The sequence below is a fragment of the Amblyomma mixtum genome, chromosome 8 (genome assembly GCF_055824585.1).
Source record: "Amblyomma mixtum isolate Tamu chromosome 8, ASM5582458v1, whole genome shotgun sequence".
Classification (NCBI taxonomy): domain Eukaryota; kingdom Metazoa; phylum Arthropoda; class Arachnida; order Ixodida; family Ixodidae; genus Amblyomma; species Amblyomma mixtum.
The window spans coordinates 118510845-118526249 of NC_143019.1; the positions used below are offsets into that span (position 1 = coordinate 118510845).

The window sequence follows — 15405 nt, forward strand, 5'->3', positions numbered from 1 at the left end:
GTTCATACATCAGAGGCACTCAGGTCGCAAGCCATGCTTACTATATTCAGCAGACAAGCGTACATCTGAGACATATCATTTATAACCAATTTTAACAGTGGTATTTCGTGCAAGAATATCTAAATGCTACTCAATTTTTGCTCAAATTTTCAGATACACACTCTTATTCAGATTAAAGACATAATTTGGCTACTGTGCTCTCGTGATGCCACCTCTTGAGTTTGCATCAGTAGCTTAGAATAGTGCCTCTGTTGCCTCTGGCGATGAAATCGAAAATGTTCAGCAGAAGATTGTATGCATCCTTTGTGATAGATATATTGAGCGCTGTCGTTTCTAAGACTACGACTTTCTTCTAGCAGACATTGGTATGTCTACCCTTTATGACATGGATTTTCTCCATAAAGTTGTGCTCGGCTCTATTGACTGTGAGCCGTTATTGATGTCACTGCGATTTCGTGTGCCTCAGAGAAAAACCACCAAATGCTATGATAGATTTTATCCTGACATGCATGCCATTTCACCAATGACTCATTTGCAAATAATACAATTCAACTTTTTATGACACAGAAATATTTGCCTAATTTGCTGTTTTCATTGTTTACTCATTATGCTTGTTTTTCTTTACTATTATTATCATCGTATTTGTGACAATTTTTCTGTATTATGTCTGCTCACGTCATGGTGTTTGTATTGACTTAGTGTGCACTCGTTTAGGCCAATTGGCTGTTCAGGCACATTTAAAATCAAATATTTACGTATCTAAGCAGAAGCACAGCACCAAGGTACTCACCAACTGTTTGAAGCACTGTGCGCAAGTTCTCGTGCCGACATGAATACAGGTACTTTGGAATGCACACTGTCCAAGTCTTCATCATGCCATGCCGCTCCGACTCCCTGGTAGCAAAATTTTCCACTGAAAAAATAGCAATTTTGTTTATGTTAGACTAGTAATATTAAATTTTACTATATACTAGGTACTTCTCATCATTCTACCCCAGACTAAACCATACACCGGTGATCATGTTTTAATTTTGCTGTATATGATCACAAAATGTGGTGTAATTAACATGTTAGAAATTCTGGTCAAAATAAATCTGACAAAGTATTGTTTAAAAAAATCTGGGCACAAGGAAGAAGGAAGCTAGCCAGATAGCCTGGGCGAATGTTTTCAGTTTCATGCAAGCATCAGTACCCTTGCACACAAAATGTACAATTTAGTGGGTTTACCCTTCCAGAATGGAATTTCATGCTGCAACCATCTAGCTACGTGAAAAAAAATTTTAACTTCTATTCCAGACAAAGGAAAGAAAATTCCTCTGGTTTTTCTTCACAAGCCTCTGCAAGTATACAATTCAGTGAATCTACTCTGCAAGTAAGTGAACATACCAGCACGAGACAATGACAAGAAAGGAGACAAAGCAGGCGCTGACTCGCAACTGAAGTTTATTGAAGTAAACAGGGAGTACATAGAAAAGCCAAATAACACCACAAACCACACAGTTACAGATATGCTATACCACAACATGAGTAAAAGATCGCTCTTAACTTTCCTCTCATCTAGATAGTCCAACTCGTTGCATATTAACACGATGGACAGCACACTCACAGATTTGTCACCGAGTCATGTGTCTAGCCTCGATAATTTTCCGGTTAATCTGCTCCGAATGTATCGCCAAAATGAGTGTTGCCAAAAGGAATGGCTAGCAGCCTTCACATTCCTTGCGATGTACAGATAAGTTAGAACCCCTACCAATATCCAAATATCTCTTGTGCTCCCGTAGTCTTACATTCACACACTTTCGAGTTTGACCAACATAAACCCAACCCCAAGACAACAGTATCCGATGCACCACATACATTTTACAAGGCACATATGCCTTTCCAGGACCAAATTCACAAAATTATTCTTAACAATTTTACAGTTTGTAGAGAACTTATTAGGGGCCAAGAGCACCATTTCTGCGTCATACCTTCTGACCACATTTTTCAAATTGTGCGACAATCTACGTATGTACAGTAACACAGTCGATCTTTTGGTATCTCGATGGCTGGCCCCGGCCGTATCCTGCCAATCCCTGTGAAGGGGTTTTAGCTTTAACATGCTAAAGGGAAGAATGGCGCAGCATCAAGTAATAAGGACAGCAGGACAACAAGCACACGCACAAGTGCCAACCTTGGAGTGTGTACAGAATCCAAGAGCACGAGCTTGACAATCAGCACTGACAGTCAAGGAAATGAGAAAACACTGATTTGAACATTCAAGATTGAATGAGCCCGATCCTTGACTGCCAACGCTGAATGTCAAGCACACGCTCTTGGATTCTGTATCTGCTCCAAGGTTGGCACTAATGCGTGTGTGCTCTCCTGCTGTCCTCGTTACGTGATGCTATGCCATTCTTACCTTTAGCATGTCTGACCAACTTGATCAATCTTATATGCTCAGCTTTAACAATTTATCACACACTCCTGCATGGTTGGGGAATAATGCTTTCATAAGCCTTAAAATCTGCTCATGGAGACCACTTGTCATGCTGTGAAAGCATCACTTCATCAATACCGAGCCTAGCCTAGATGACGCAATGCTATATTTCACTAGCTTAGAATGATTCGGCCAATAGTCAAGTAGCTGCTTGACCCTCCTGGGTGAATATCGGCAGCATGCATGGCATGTGCAGAACATCAAGGTGAAGCCCAGAAACCGCAGCTCTTTTTGATGGGACATTTCCTCTAAGGAAATGCTAAGTGAAAGAAAGGCCTTGCTCCTTAAGCAACTTGGCAATATGCACCGGTCCCACACTATCGCAACCTTTTGTAAAAGACCAGAAAATCAGACGCAGTGAAAGATTTTCCCCCAGCCCATGCAAGTTCTTGGCAATCACTCCATCCACCCTGCTTAAGAGAATATTACTTAGCACAGAGGCATTCAATCGATACATATACTAGACTTTTGAACATATGCCGCACAGCCATACTCCAGAAACATGCTCTTCAAATAAAAGGAGGTAAGTCCAAAAAAAAGACTATTACGCACCTGTTCCTAAACACACGCTCATCATTGTGCTCCGATATACACATTCACAAGCTTTTCATAAGGTCCTCACACGGGATGGAATAAAATAGTTCTACATCGACACTAAGAATCATCATTACGGACTCCCGAAAAGCATGTGATCATTACTTGGCAGGGGAGATCTCCCCCTTAGCTGCTTGCATTCTAAGACGGACTGCCACTGATCCAACACCCAAAGAATCATTTGGGCTCCTGGTCACCAGGGCTTGCGAGGTAATGAGGCCACTGACGCGGCTGCCCGAGCGCTTACTCACCGGGCTCCTCATCCCAGCTCTTCTGGCTCGGAGACTAACCAGCCGCTGCTGCGATTCAAGGAAATTATAACGCATTATAGCGACATCCACCGCCTTTTCCCGGCCCCTGCAAAGGGGCTGAGTAAGACGGAGGAGCGAACTTTAAGGCGCCTGCAGACAGGTACTCTACTCTGTCCTGCAATCTTAAAGCATTACGATCCTAACACGGATGGGCGATGCCCACACTGTGGGGAGACCTGTGATATCTTCCACATGGTGTGGGCATGTACTCAAAATCCCCACCTCCCCCCTTCCCCTACCCCTTCCAGAGAGGCATGGGAGACTGCCCTTCTCAACTGCTCCTCGCTTGAGTCCCAAAGGGCTCTGGTGAAACGGGCTAGAGACGGGGCATTGTCATGCGGTGTCCCGGACTAGGGACGCCGACCATGTAGCGTGGCCACTCTGTGGCTCCCAAACTCTATTTCAGAAATTAAAAGTTTTCACCACCACCACCAGACAATCTGCTGGATTGCCATTCTTCAGATACTCAACCACGCTGCGAATTGAGTACAAGAAACGGATCTTCAAGATGCGAAGTAGACAAATGCTTTTGCAAATAACCAGACAAAATTTTGCACGAACCCTTTTCTGAAATTCATCTGAAGAACATGCTAGTGAATAGCATTTATTTTAAGAGCATGGCTGTAGAGTACTGTAGTGTGGTATGTGTTCAAAAATCTGGTATATGTAGTGGTTCGAAGATGGGCCTTGTGCTAAGAGATATTTTAAGTAGGGTGTATAGAATGATTGTCAAGGACTTGCATGGACTGGGGGAAAAAATCTTTTGCTATGTTGATGATTTTCTGGTCTTTTACAAAGGTTCTGATAGTTTGGCATGTGAACATATTCTTAGGTTTACCTTGGAGCAAATGTCGCCACAAAAAGAGCTGCGGTTTCTGGACCTTACCTTGATGATCTGCACTCACCATGTGCGCTAGTGATATTCACCCAGGAGCGTTAAGCTGCTACTTGGATACAGGTTGGCTATTACAAGCTAGTGAAAGATAGCATTGGACTGTCAAGCCTGGGCTCAGAATTGATGAAGTCATGCTTTCTTAGCATGACGACTAGTTTCCAAGAGCACATTTTAGGATTTCCTAACCATGTTATTGCAAAGCATACAATAAATTGTTAAAGAAGCCGAAAGCTTTTCACGGCGACCGGCGCAATCAGGCCGGGGCCAGCCAGCGAGATGCCAAAAGACCGGTTGTGTTACCGTACGCACATAGATTGTCGTACAAATTGAAAAATGCGGTCAGAAGGTATGATGGAAAAGCGATTTTCTTGGCCCCTAATAAGTTGTTTAAAATATGTAAAATTGTTAAGAATAATTCTGTGAATGTGGCTAGAGAAAAGTACACATGTGGTGTGAAATGTATATGTACCTTGTAAAATGAACATGGTATCAGACACTCTATCTTGTGGTCGGGTCTATATAGGTCAAACTGGAAGGTGTATCAATGTAAGATTACAGGAGCACAAGAGGGTAGGGGTTCTAACTTTTCTGTATATTGCAAGGAATGTGAAGGCTGCTACCCTTTCCTTTTGGCAGCACACATTTTGGCAGTAAATTCAGAGAAGATTAAATGGTAGATTATTGAGGCTAGACACACCTTACGACTCGGTGACTAATGTGCAAGTGTGTTGTCTATCGCACTAACACGCAATGAGCTGGACTATCTCGATCAGGGGAATGTTCAGGGCCATTGACTCATGTTGTCATGTATGCTTATCTGTAATTGTGTGGTTTGTGGTGTTGCTTGGCTTCTTCATGTATTCCCTATTCACTTCAATAAACTATGGCCGCGACTCAGCGACTGTCTTGTCTCTTGTCTAGTCTTTCGCACTGGTAGATTCACCATGATGTCTCACCTCTGCAGAAATCCAACACGACATTTTCCTCTTCACACTTGAGGTTCAGTGCATAATAAAGCCAACACCAGTCATCCGCAAGAAAAGTTCATAGCTCCATTAACACCGCCTCCTGCTTACAAGACACAGCGCGGCATTCATTGTAGATTCTACCTGCAACACAGAAAGCAAAGTTTTAGTTTGAGTGGACTAGACTAGGAAAGCAGCACAAAATATCTACAGCCAAACTGCCGAGCTGAAAGAAATAGAGGGTAGCATAATAGTGAATATACTGATATAGTTTTGTGTAACATCTTCTATTCATATAAAATGTACACTTTTTTCTTTCTTATGCTGACGCCTGGGCACACTATTTTGTGCACTTATTGCATGGGCCCGAACTAGCAGCTTGCTAAGGGCCCAGATGCTTTTATCACCCTGTTTAAATAACCTTCATCCAAAGTGAATAAACTGATACTGATATTGCATGCAAGATATCTGCATGATATATTGTGATATTCAACACTGCTACCATTGGCTTAGCCAACTATTTATGCATAACAAAAAATGCAGTATCACATAAATACTGATACAGTACTATTAGTGTTAATATTAGCAGTGCAGGTTCAATGAAAAAAAAAGGGGCCTAGTGTTAGCTGCCATTCCCACAGCAGGCTTGTGACCAATCGCCAGTTTAAAGGAAAAAGGAATGACTGAAAAGGGAGAGAGCCAGTAGGAAGGAAGACAGGCATAAAAAAACATAAAAGGACATAGGATACAATAGGCAGGCAAAGTTATTTAGACAGCAACCACGAAAGAAACATTAACACCCAAGTAATGATGTACAAGACCAACCAGACCATTGTGCACAGTGGATAACTTGTTAACCTCATTTAGCCCAAAATATATTTTCATATATACTTGTGCTATAAAGTGATTACATTCATTAATAGCATAACTGACCGACTGAAACCAAAACAGGGATGAAGGACGGTGAATGAGCCCTAGGCGTGATGCTTTTGCCTTCCTAGTGCGACACAAAAGGATCATTCAGTCGAACATCGGGTCTCTGAGATTAATATGTAGTTTAATATTAGCGGAAAAATAGAAGTAGTAACAACAAAGCAAGCAATGTAGCTGAACATTGTTCTATGCACATGAGAAAAAAAAGCATTATGAATAACCAAGTATGCAATGTTTGTAGCTGCACATTTCTTCATACACGTGTCTAAAACATATGCGCATGATTTGCCACAAGATAGTTTCCGTTTAGATAGGGTACCTGCTATGGCAGTAGTGCACAATCACGCTGGAATGAAATGCAAACAGCGCCTATGAACAAGACAAAATATTTCACCTGTGTGATTTCAGCTTGAGTATGCAGCTAGCCTGATTCCTGTTTCTGGTTAAGAGATCTACCTAATACACATATATGAACCCTTTCTAAATGTATACCTCGCTGCAAAGTAGAAAAGGCTGTCACTTCCAACACCAAGCAGATATGTGAAACCTGTAAGAACTCCTTGAAGGCAAGAGTCTGGAGACAAGCTTCTAGACCCACTCTGAAGGATGTAGATTTGGTGTTTAGTGTGGCATATAATTACTTCTGCATTAATAGCGAGCATGTAAGGCCAATACAAGGTGCTTCTGAATTTGGTCGCCTAAAATTTGCTTGGGAGAACGCAAAATAATGCTAAAGAGCAATCTATAGACACAATATTGCATGCTGAATAAACAACAAAAAAAAAAGAAGGCAATGCTCTGAAAGCACCTTCAGTCATTCAAGACAAAAATGATGAGGCATGCTGATGCTGCTGCTTGAACAATAGAAAAAAGCGACTACTGCTTACTTACAATAAACGCTTTCTCTGAGCAAGCAATGAAAGAGAGCTGTAACTCATGAAACCTCACGTCATTCTTTTTACAAAAAAGGAATTTAAAAGGTTGCAATGCAAGAATCCCTGCCATAATAGTATTCTCCTCACACTTGGGTTACACAAGCCAAGGCTTTTAACTGCATGGGTTTTTGCACGTGTTCATTCTGAAGCATTACCCAGTTGAAGCGACACAAAATATTTACTTCCCCATGAACCTGTGCGTGTAGCATAATCACAGAAAATATTTTTTACACTGGACAGAAATACAACAGCAAAGCGGCGTAGCTGTCACACAACAGGCTTCGGGGACAGTGCAAGACAATGATCTGAAATCCTACACAACAGACCTGCGACATTACAATGGCTAAATCCTTGATAGTAGTATTTAACAGCCATCTAAATGCTCGTGCGCAACAGGTGGGAGCACTATACTGCGAAGCAACAGTAAACCTTTGCACTAGTCTAAACAAAAGTGCGCCTCATGGCGACTTCCACTAAACTTTTTTACTCCCAGTGCAACAAAGCAAGTACACAGGGGGCTCGAATGGCAACGATACGATGTGTTAGGCTATCATGTCATCATCTTAACATAAACAATGCATGTGTTCTTTGTTCCGGACTGCCAATCAGCCTCGAGAAGACAAAGATGCTTATAAAAAAAGAACAAAGCAACAAGCTCTCAAACCTCACAGTGAACATAGAAGTAGTAGAACCATGTAACCTAGCCAATAGTTCGAAGCTAAGCAGCAGAAGAAAATATGTTAAGGCCAGGACTGAGCAAACAGAAAATCATGGAGGGAACCTAAAAGCAGCAATAAGCAATGAGAGTGGAGTTGCCTTGATGTTCATTGTCAATACCTACTGCTCAAAGTAAAGGAAACCAGGGTATAAGAAATACAGCATTTCATATTATGCTTTGAGCAAATGCAGTGAGAATGAAACAGACTAGAGACTTGTCTTAGAACATTTTCACTCTTTACTTTGCACCAGAGGAAAATAAATTTGTGTGCAGTTCACCTACTGCTTGGCACTGTCCTGGAAGGAATGAATCCAGGTCTCGGAAAGTCTACAGAGAGAATACTGATGCTGCATGTGCATTTTTCTCTAGACTCCCTCGTTTATTCCTTCCCTTAGGTTCAGGAGCCCACCGAGACACAGTTACTGCCCCATTTCCTTTCCTCAAAAACCAATTCTAATTTCATTTCTCTCAACTGTCCTGAAATGTGTATGTTACCAATTTTTTTACTGCCTAATTACATACTGTAATTTTTGCAAGGAATATGAGATTGATGGGCACGAAAAAAAAGTCTGGAATGGTACCTTAGGTAACTTTGCACCTGGACAAACAGCTGACCCACTGGGCGTCCCCAAGGGCTCTGCTGCGAGGCGCCCCTAGCAACAGTAGCCGGTTGTCCAGATCCAAAGGAACCACGCGAATGATTACCGAAAAGTTTAAGGACAGCAGATGCATGAACACAAAACAGCTTTTCAGCACTGTTGCAGTGGGATGAACGGTTCCAAATCTCGACTATACCTGGTAATAAATAAATTATCAGAAGACCATCTCGAGTGCAGAATGATCTCAAAGCACATTCGACACGCACTACCAACATGGACAGCCTGTGCTTAATTGAATCCAAAAGTTTACGCTGATCGACCAATGTTACTTCAAATAGAGACAGAAAGCGAATGCACGTTGTGCTGATGTTACCGTGAACATAACATGCGACGAGACACAGGATTACTATAGAAACAAAAAACCGCTTTCAAAATCTGAGAACAAATTGCTCACCTTCTCACAAGTTCACCAACCGGAGACGATGCCGTGTGGCTGCCGCCAGTCACTCGCGATGCACAGAAACAATAAAAATGCAATTCCGCTGACTTTCCTTGAGCAATTTTCAGTCGATTAAACTTCAAACTGTTCGTACCGACCACCGTTCACCTCACCAAGCATGTGTGCACGGAGGAAGCAAAATTTACGCGGGCAAGTCAGCCGCGCAAAACGCCGAGCACGATGCCATTTGCAGAGCTATGGCATAGGCTATGGTGGCTAGCAGAGTTGCACGGGAAATTCATAGCGTCATTCGCGTATTCGCATCCATGCTTACATCGCTGACGCCGCAAAAGCGCACCACCTTGAAAACATATCAGATGTATTTAATTTTACCGTAGCTTTTTTAGCTGACAATTCGAATGGTTTTGCATATTAAAATTTTCTTTTCGTTTCATGAGCGTTGTTACCACAAGAGCGCAGTGCATGCAGCTTGGCCGTGACGAGTCGAAGCGCTAGCCAAGCCCGCAGTCGGAACCATGTGCGGATTGTGTGTGGTGTTGAGTGAACAGGTGCTTTAGAACGGTTTTTGTTCTTCCGTGTTCGCTGCGTGCGTCCTGCGCGCTGTATTGTCGTTACGGTGTGTGTATGTGTGCGGCCCGTACGCCGCATTCGAGTGTACAACCGCTTGCTGTCCCATGCGGCATCGATGCATAGTAAAACGACCGTGCAGAATGTGCGTTACAATGCCAGTGGCCCTGCACGAAAGATGAGACTTGAAGCCGGCGGAAAAGCTGCTCACCCTCGTGGGACTGCAAGAATCTGGCGAGGAACAGTCGACACACGTTTCGGTGGATGATTGCGTTTATCAAGCTAAAAAATTCAGGACTGGCCAATAGCACTGATGAGCTGCTGCTGCATCATGATAAACACCTATCTAAAGTTTATTACAAGCTTGTTGGATGTGAACGTGGCCTTGAGTGGTATTCGTCGAGCAGCGGCCCTCAGTAGGTGTAACCAGTCGATACCTGAAGACGATTACTGTTTGCCCGCGCCCTGGCGCTTCGCTTCCAACCGCATGCGTTGGCGTTATTTATATCTGAATTTCACACGTAGTTGAACTTTCGCAAATATTACAGCCGCATCTTTCAAACGTGCCGTGTGAAGAGGACCCTTTTTCATATTTTTTTGTGGGAGGGGGTGGGGGAATGAGCGGCTGCTCAAATGTCATTCTTTATAATTTTGAGCTTATTTTCGATATATGTGCCAGGTTGGCCCATTCTTGCCTCTTGGTTGCATGTAAGCAATGCATTTATTGGGCATAAATTTCTTTGCTGTTGTATTGGCACAGGGTTAATGATTCTCATTGTATTGTGGTGACACATCATTGTATGCACTCCTTGCAGAATGTCTAAGGGGGTAATAAATTACTGAGCAGAGAGTATACCTTGTGATAAATGCGAGGAACATTACTGATTTACTTCACACTTGGCATGTTCCGTTGTCGTTAGTGGTTGCAAATGCCTTGCCTGCTGCTTTCCAGTGTAGGGGCGAGAGGCATGTCAAGCTCTACTTTGCAGCTTTTTTCTGTCCACTCTTTACTGGTCAACATGGTAAAATAAACTGAACATAATGCATGCTTGCTGAGACTTAGCTTAGACTACAATTCATTTATTTACTCTCAGGGCCTATCAGCGCCAGATAGAGGAGTGGGTGGCTAACAAAAATACATGTGTAATAGGCAGATTAGTTAAGGTGATTATACACAGCATACTGTACTTGAAGGCGTCGGATGCAGTGATGGACATGACGAAGGCAGAGAAGATGTGACAGTTGGAAACGTAGAAAAGTAGAGATCTGCGTGAGCTTACACATGACTTAAGGTGAACACTAGCAAAAAATTAAGAAGGTGCAGAAGACTGAGGTCAGAGTTAAAGCTAGTTTAACAAAGAAAAGAACCTCTCAGCAAGCCAAAATGAGCACATGCAAGCAGTTACGTAAACATGGAACATAAAACTTTTTGGATGGAAGAAAAGCCAAGGCACATTGCTCATTGTGACTTTGCTTAAAAAGTGGGTGTCTAGTTATTCACCTTCATATCCGGTCCTTCCACACCTAGCAACTGAAATGCCATCAATGAGGAGCATCTCCAATCACTCTAATTGCATGGGAGGTACACATCTCCAGATGTCAGAGGCTTGGTGTCTCATTTTAGTCTAGATAGTTTGGTAGATATAAACATTATAACATCTAACAGGCATGTGGTAGCCTTGCAGGGGGTGTATTTTGTAAGTCTTACAGCATGTTGTGCAATGCTGGCATGTTTCATTATTTACATGGCAGTAATATGTTAGCATAGGCGAGAAAGTTTGTAACTGAGCAGAAAAAAACAATATTCATGCCATGTCTTAGCAGCATTCTTAGTACCATATAAAACATAGTGCGTATAAGGAACTCCTCATTTTTTTATGATTTTTCTTTCTGAGCACTGGTTTTTTGCAAGTTAGCAGGGTTCTACAGTCTTCTGTGGCTGTCGACTGGCCCGCATGTTTGTCAAAGCTGCAGAGTTCATGATGGGTCGTGTCAGTGCAAGCTAAATAAAGGTGGATAGGAAATTCATGCTTCCAGAGTACATTCCAGAAAAAACAGCTATTATTTCCTACTCAGGATGAGGGAGCAGCACCGACGGTGCACATCCTCATTGTCACTACAGAAATTATGGCTGCTCACTGCTTTTTTGCAGCGTTTCATTTATCCGCAGGAAGACCAGGCATGAATGGCCGGCTATAGGTACCTAATAAATTGAACATTGCAATTAGCAATATTTTGTTGTGACTGTGCTTTTGTTATCCGTGAAGGAGTTAGCGTTTTTGATTGATGGTTGTGTAGCAAAGATGTGACTGCTACATTGCACTTCATTCACAAATTTGTTTGCCCATGCTTTTGGCTTTCTCAGTGGTTCGTTTCCTTGTCAAACAGCAGACGGAAATTCGGCTTTCACCTTGTTTGTAATGTTTGTAATGTATTTTCAGCTGGTGTTCAGTTTCAATTTAGAGAAGTTGTCTAACCATTGTCTGTGTCTAAATTTTTTTTTATCTCTTGACCTCATTAAGCTGCATTTCTAAATTATTTATTAAATGCATTTATTAATTGTTACCCTGTCATGTGGTTAGCAACATCGTGAAAATATTTTTTTATGAAGTCAACGTTCTTCTTTTAAAGTTATAGCAAAGTAAGTCCTTTGCTATTTAATGTTGCTCACAATTTGTAGCAATCCCTCAACGTTGAAGCAACATTATGCGTCACTTGGGTCTAATTTGATTATCACCCCCCCCTCGGATCTTCACCTTTGCACATGGGGTTAATCTCATTTTCGCCATGCTAGTTTGTGGACATTGTTGAACAAGAGTAAACCACACAGATCGGAAATGGGACGTCATGTGGTTCCTAGTCCGGGGGCCAACAGTTACGGCGAGTAATACGTTTCAGAAAATGCATAATACGGCCAGCCACCTTCACGAATGTGTTACGGATGGACCCTCCATTTCAGATGCAACAGAGCAAGCGTTTGTTCTGTTATGGAGAGTTTGTACGTAACATTCACGGAATTTTTTTGCAGTGTACGACTTTAGTGAAAGTAGTCTTTCTGAATAGAACATGATAACTTATAAAAAGAGGGGAGCTTCAAGACGCTGTCGTGCTATTCTTACGGCTATTTTCCGCAGCTGTTTTTCCAATGCACTTGACTGTAAAGCTAGCACCGTCCAAGAGAGCACTGCGTCAAACAGTGTAGCCGCAGTAAAACCCGTGCGCGTATTCCGGCACCTAGCCGCATGCTTTACCTGTCCGGCGGTCAGCTTCCTGTGCTCTTAAAGCGATTCACCATTCACGCCTTCTTCTCTTACTTCCCTATCGGGGCGCCTCAACTAAGCTCCGTTATTATCTAATCATTAGTTACAGCGTGTTCGTTCCTCGAGCATTAGTTCCGTCATAAAAAGGCTCACCACAGCTCTCTGTATCGACTGCACACCACAACTCACTCAAAGAACCTCGTCAATTGTCGTAATTGATGCGTTAAGCTTTTTTTCGGTCGTGCTTCATTGAACCAAGTTATTTGTAATGTTGCACCGTTTCTTGAAGCACAGTGCTATCGTCCCTAAGTTCTAAGTTTCCGTAGGCTGGGCTTCGTGGGTTAACCTGTCGGTTAAGTTGTTATTATTTCTTAACTTCGCAGCAAAAGAAAACATTTCACTGCAAACATATTTGTCAGTGAAGCTGCAGACTGCAAAGACAAAACCTGCCTGTATACACTCTGTTGAGGGCAGCATAACTGTGCCGTCAACGTTGTCGTTGTGAGTACCTGTGAGCACACAATGCATTCCAGCAAAGGCGGGGCACATAAAATAGGGCATATAGATTTGAAAACATCGTGCTTTGGGCGAGATCCTTTAGCTATCTCACGAGTCCGCGGCTTAGCCCGCTTCTGTTCTTCAAATTCTGCAGTGTACATGGCCTTCATGTCTGCTATCGCGCCACGAGGAACCGCCGGCACCAACTACTTCAGTTCGGTCTAGACAATGCACTACTGCTACCGTTCCTTAGCGCTTTTCGAGGTTTATGGTGCGGCGCGCACAGGCAGTTACTTCCCAAGTAGCACAGGCGCAATGCTGGATATGTACTGGCAAGTGCATGCCCTGCAAAAGACCAGAGTAAATCCATCCAACTGCAATATTGGGCCGATTGCCTCTGCTGCTTGGGTTATTCATGTTTGGCAGCGCGTTCAGCGTTCTTCGCGGCTTTCTGAAATTACCGCAACGTATCATTCACACACTTTTCTTCTGCGTCAGGGACGCATTCAGCCGTAAATATTTTGGCATGCAGCTACGCATAAAGCTGCAATTAACGACACAGCCGAGCCTTCATGAGCAAGCCCAGCCTCCGGAAGCTTTGAACTCAGGGACAAACAATCACGACGCCGACAGTTTAATCTGTTGAAAATGGTGCACCCGCTGCAACTTGTAGCGGAGGATACTGCGGCCATCACTTAATGGCTCGCCATGCCAGAGACAGAAGCTGCTCTGTTTTCACTGATATTCTGGCATTTTTTTGCGCTAAAGCGGTTCTCAAAAGGGCTCTGCAAAAAGTAGCTATGTTCCTGGGATATTAAAGGAAGCCGGTTCACGTATGACCCCCAACCATCGATTTTTTTAATGGTTTTTGTAGAATCTGAGTTATCTGCATTCAAAATCTGAATTACAGCGTCCTAGCGCCTTTGCCTCTCGCATCGTCAGTTTTTCACGCTCAAAGGTCGGCGCTTGCGGGTATTCCCCGAGGGGTGGAGCTTCCTGACCCGCCGTAGTGACTCTCCTGAGTGGTCGAGTCAATGGCAGCTGCATGACACCTGAAAGAATTTTACCAGTCGCATTCTCTGAATAGAATTACGAAGCAACGTGCGACGGAGCAGGACGTGAGCATGAAAATGACGCTGGAATGGACTCCCCAACCTTCGGGTGCGATTGTGCATTCTCTGCTGCGTGTAGAAGTCTATTACTTGGCTCATGTGTTCACAACTAGGAAATGCACTGATTCAGCCAGTCTAAGTCCTTTCCTCGAAAGATGTTTCAAAGCCCATTTTACTTCCGACGTTTTTTTCACCTCTGTTTAAGGTCAATGTTTCCCTGAGTTTGCTGACATTGAGAGCTGAAATCATTTTATGCTTAAAATGTTCCACCATTCTGCGCAGGCATCTCCTGTAACCTGCACTTATCTTTCTCCCCAAAAACATTCTGGCAACCATAACAGTCCACTTTAAATAGCCGCTGCATGCACACATCCACTAAGGCAACAGGAAACGGTGACGTGGAGCGTACGCATTCTTTCTACAAGTATGAAGTATTGAAAGGCATTTGGAAAGGAATGAAAGGAACAAAAGGAATTTAATGCTATCGCAGAGTGCTATTAAGGACAGGCCATGCGTCATCACATATTTCTTGCTTTCTTTTTGCAGAGAAGGCATCGATGGTATTGTGACGAATTTTCCTGGCAACGCTTTGCAAGTTCTCAAGGAAGAGGAATTTTCCGGAAGCCTTAGACTCGCCGATAGCCGAGATGACCCCTGGAGACGTATTGTTTGAGAAACGACCTCACAAGCACGCTTGGGGAAAAACTTTATTCGTGATTCTTTTCATGCTTCTAGACGCTGTCGCGATCAATTCAGCAAAGCACACAAACATTTTCCCGTTTTGAAGGGAACGTCAGAAAAAAGGCGGCATTCCGCCGCGATGAAAACCAGACCAATCTCTGTATTCAGTATTATTCATTTTATTTCATCAGTAAGTAACTAAATCCTGGACTAAGACCCGCTCAATCAGTCTGACATCGATTCAGAACACGGCTCTATGGCAGAAAGAGTTAACAGCAGCATATACTTGCACGAAATAATGCAGGAAGAGAAAATTTGATTCACTCGTATTAAAAGGTGGTTGATGTTGTAATAACTTAATTTATTCAAAACTGCACAAGACAGTTGTATCATGCTGC

The 15405-nt window shown here is 43.0% G+C and overlaps 1 protein-coding gene across 1 annotated transcript in view; it reads left to right on the forward strand.

The window, feature by feature from the left end:
• The window catches only part of LOC149334086 (dermonecrotic toxin SPH-like), a 39501-nt gene extending 24502 nt beyond the window's left edge, over positions 1–14999 (forward strand). Inside the window, exon 6 of the mRNA XM_089555009.1 lies at positions 14873–14999. Coding sequence (XP_089411135.1) covers positions 14873–14999 — 127 coding nt within the window. The remainder of the gene's footprint in view (positions 1–14872) is intronic.
• Positions 15000–15405: the final 406 nt, after the last annotated feature.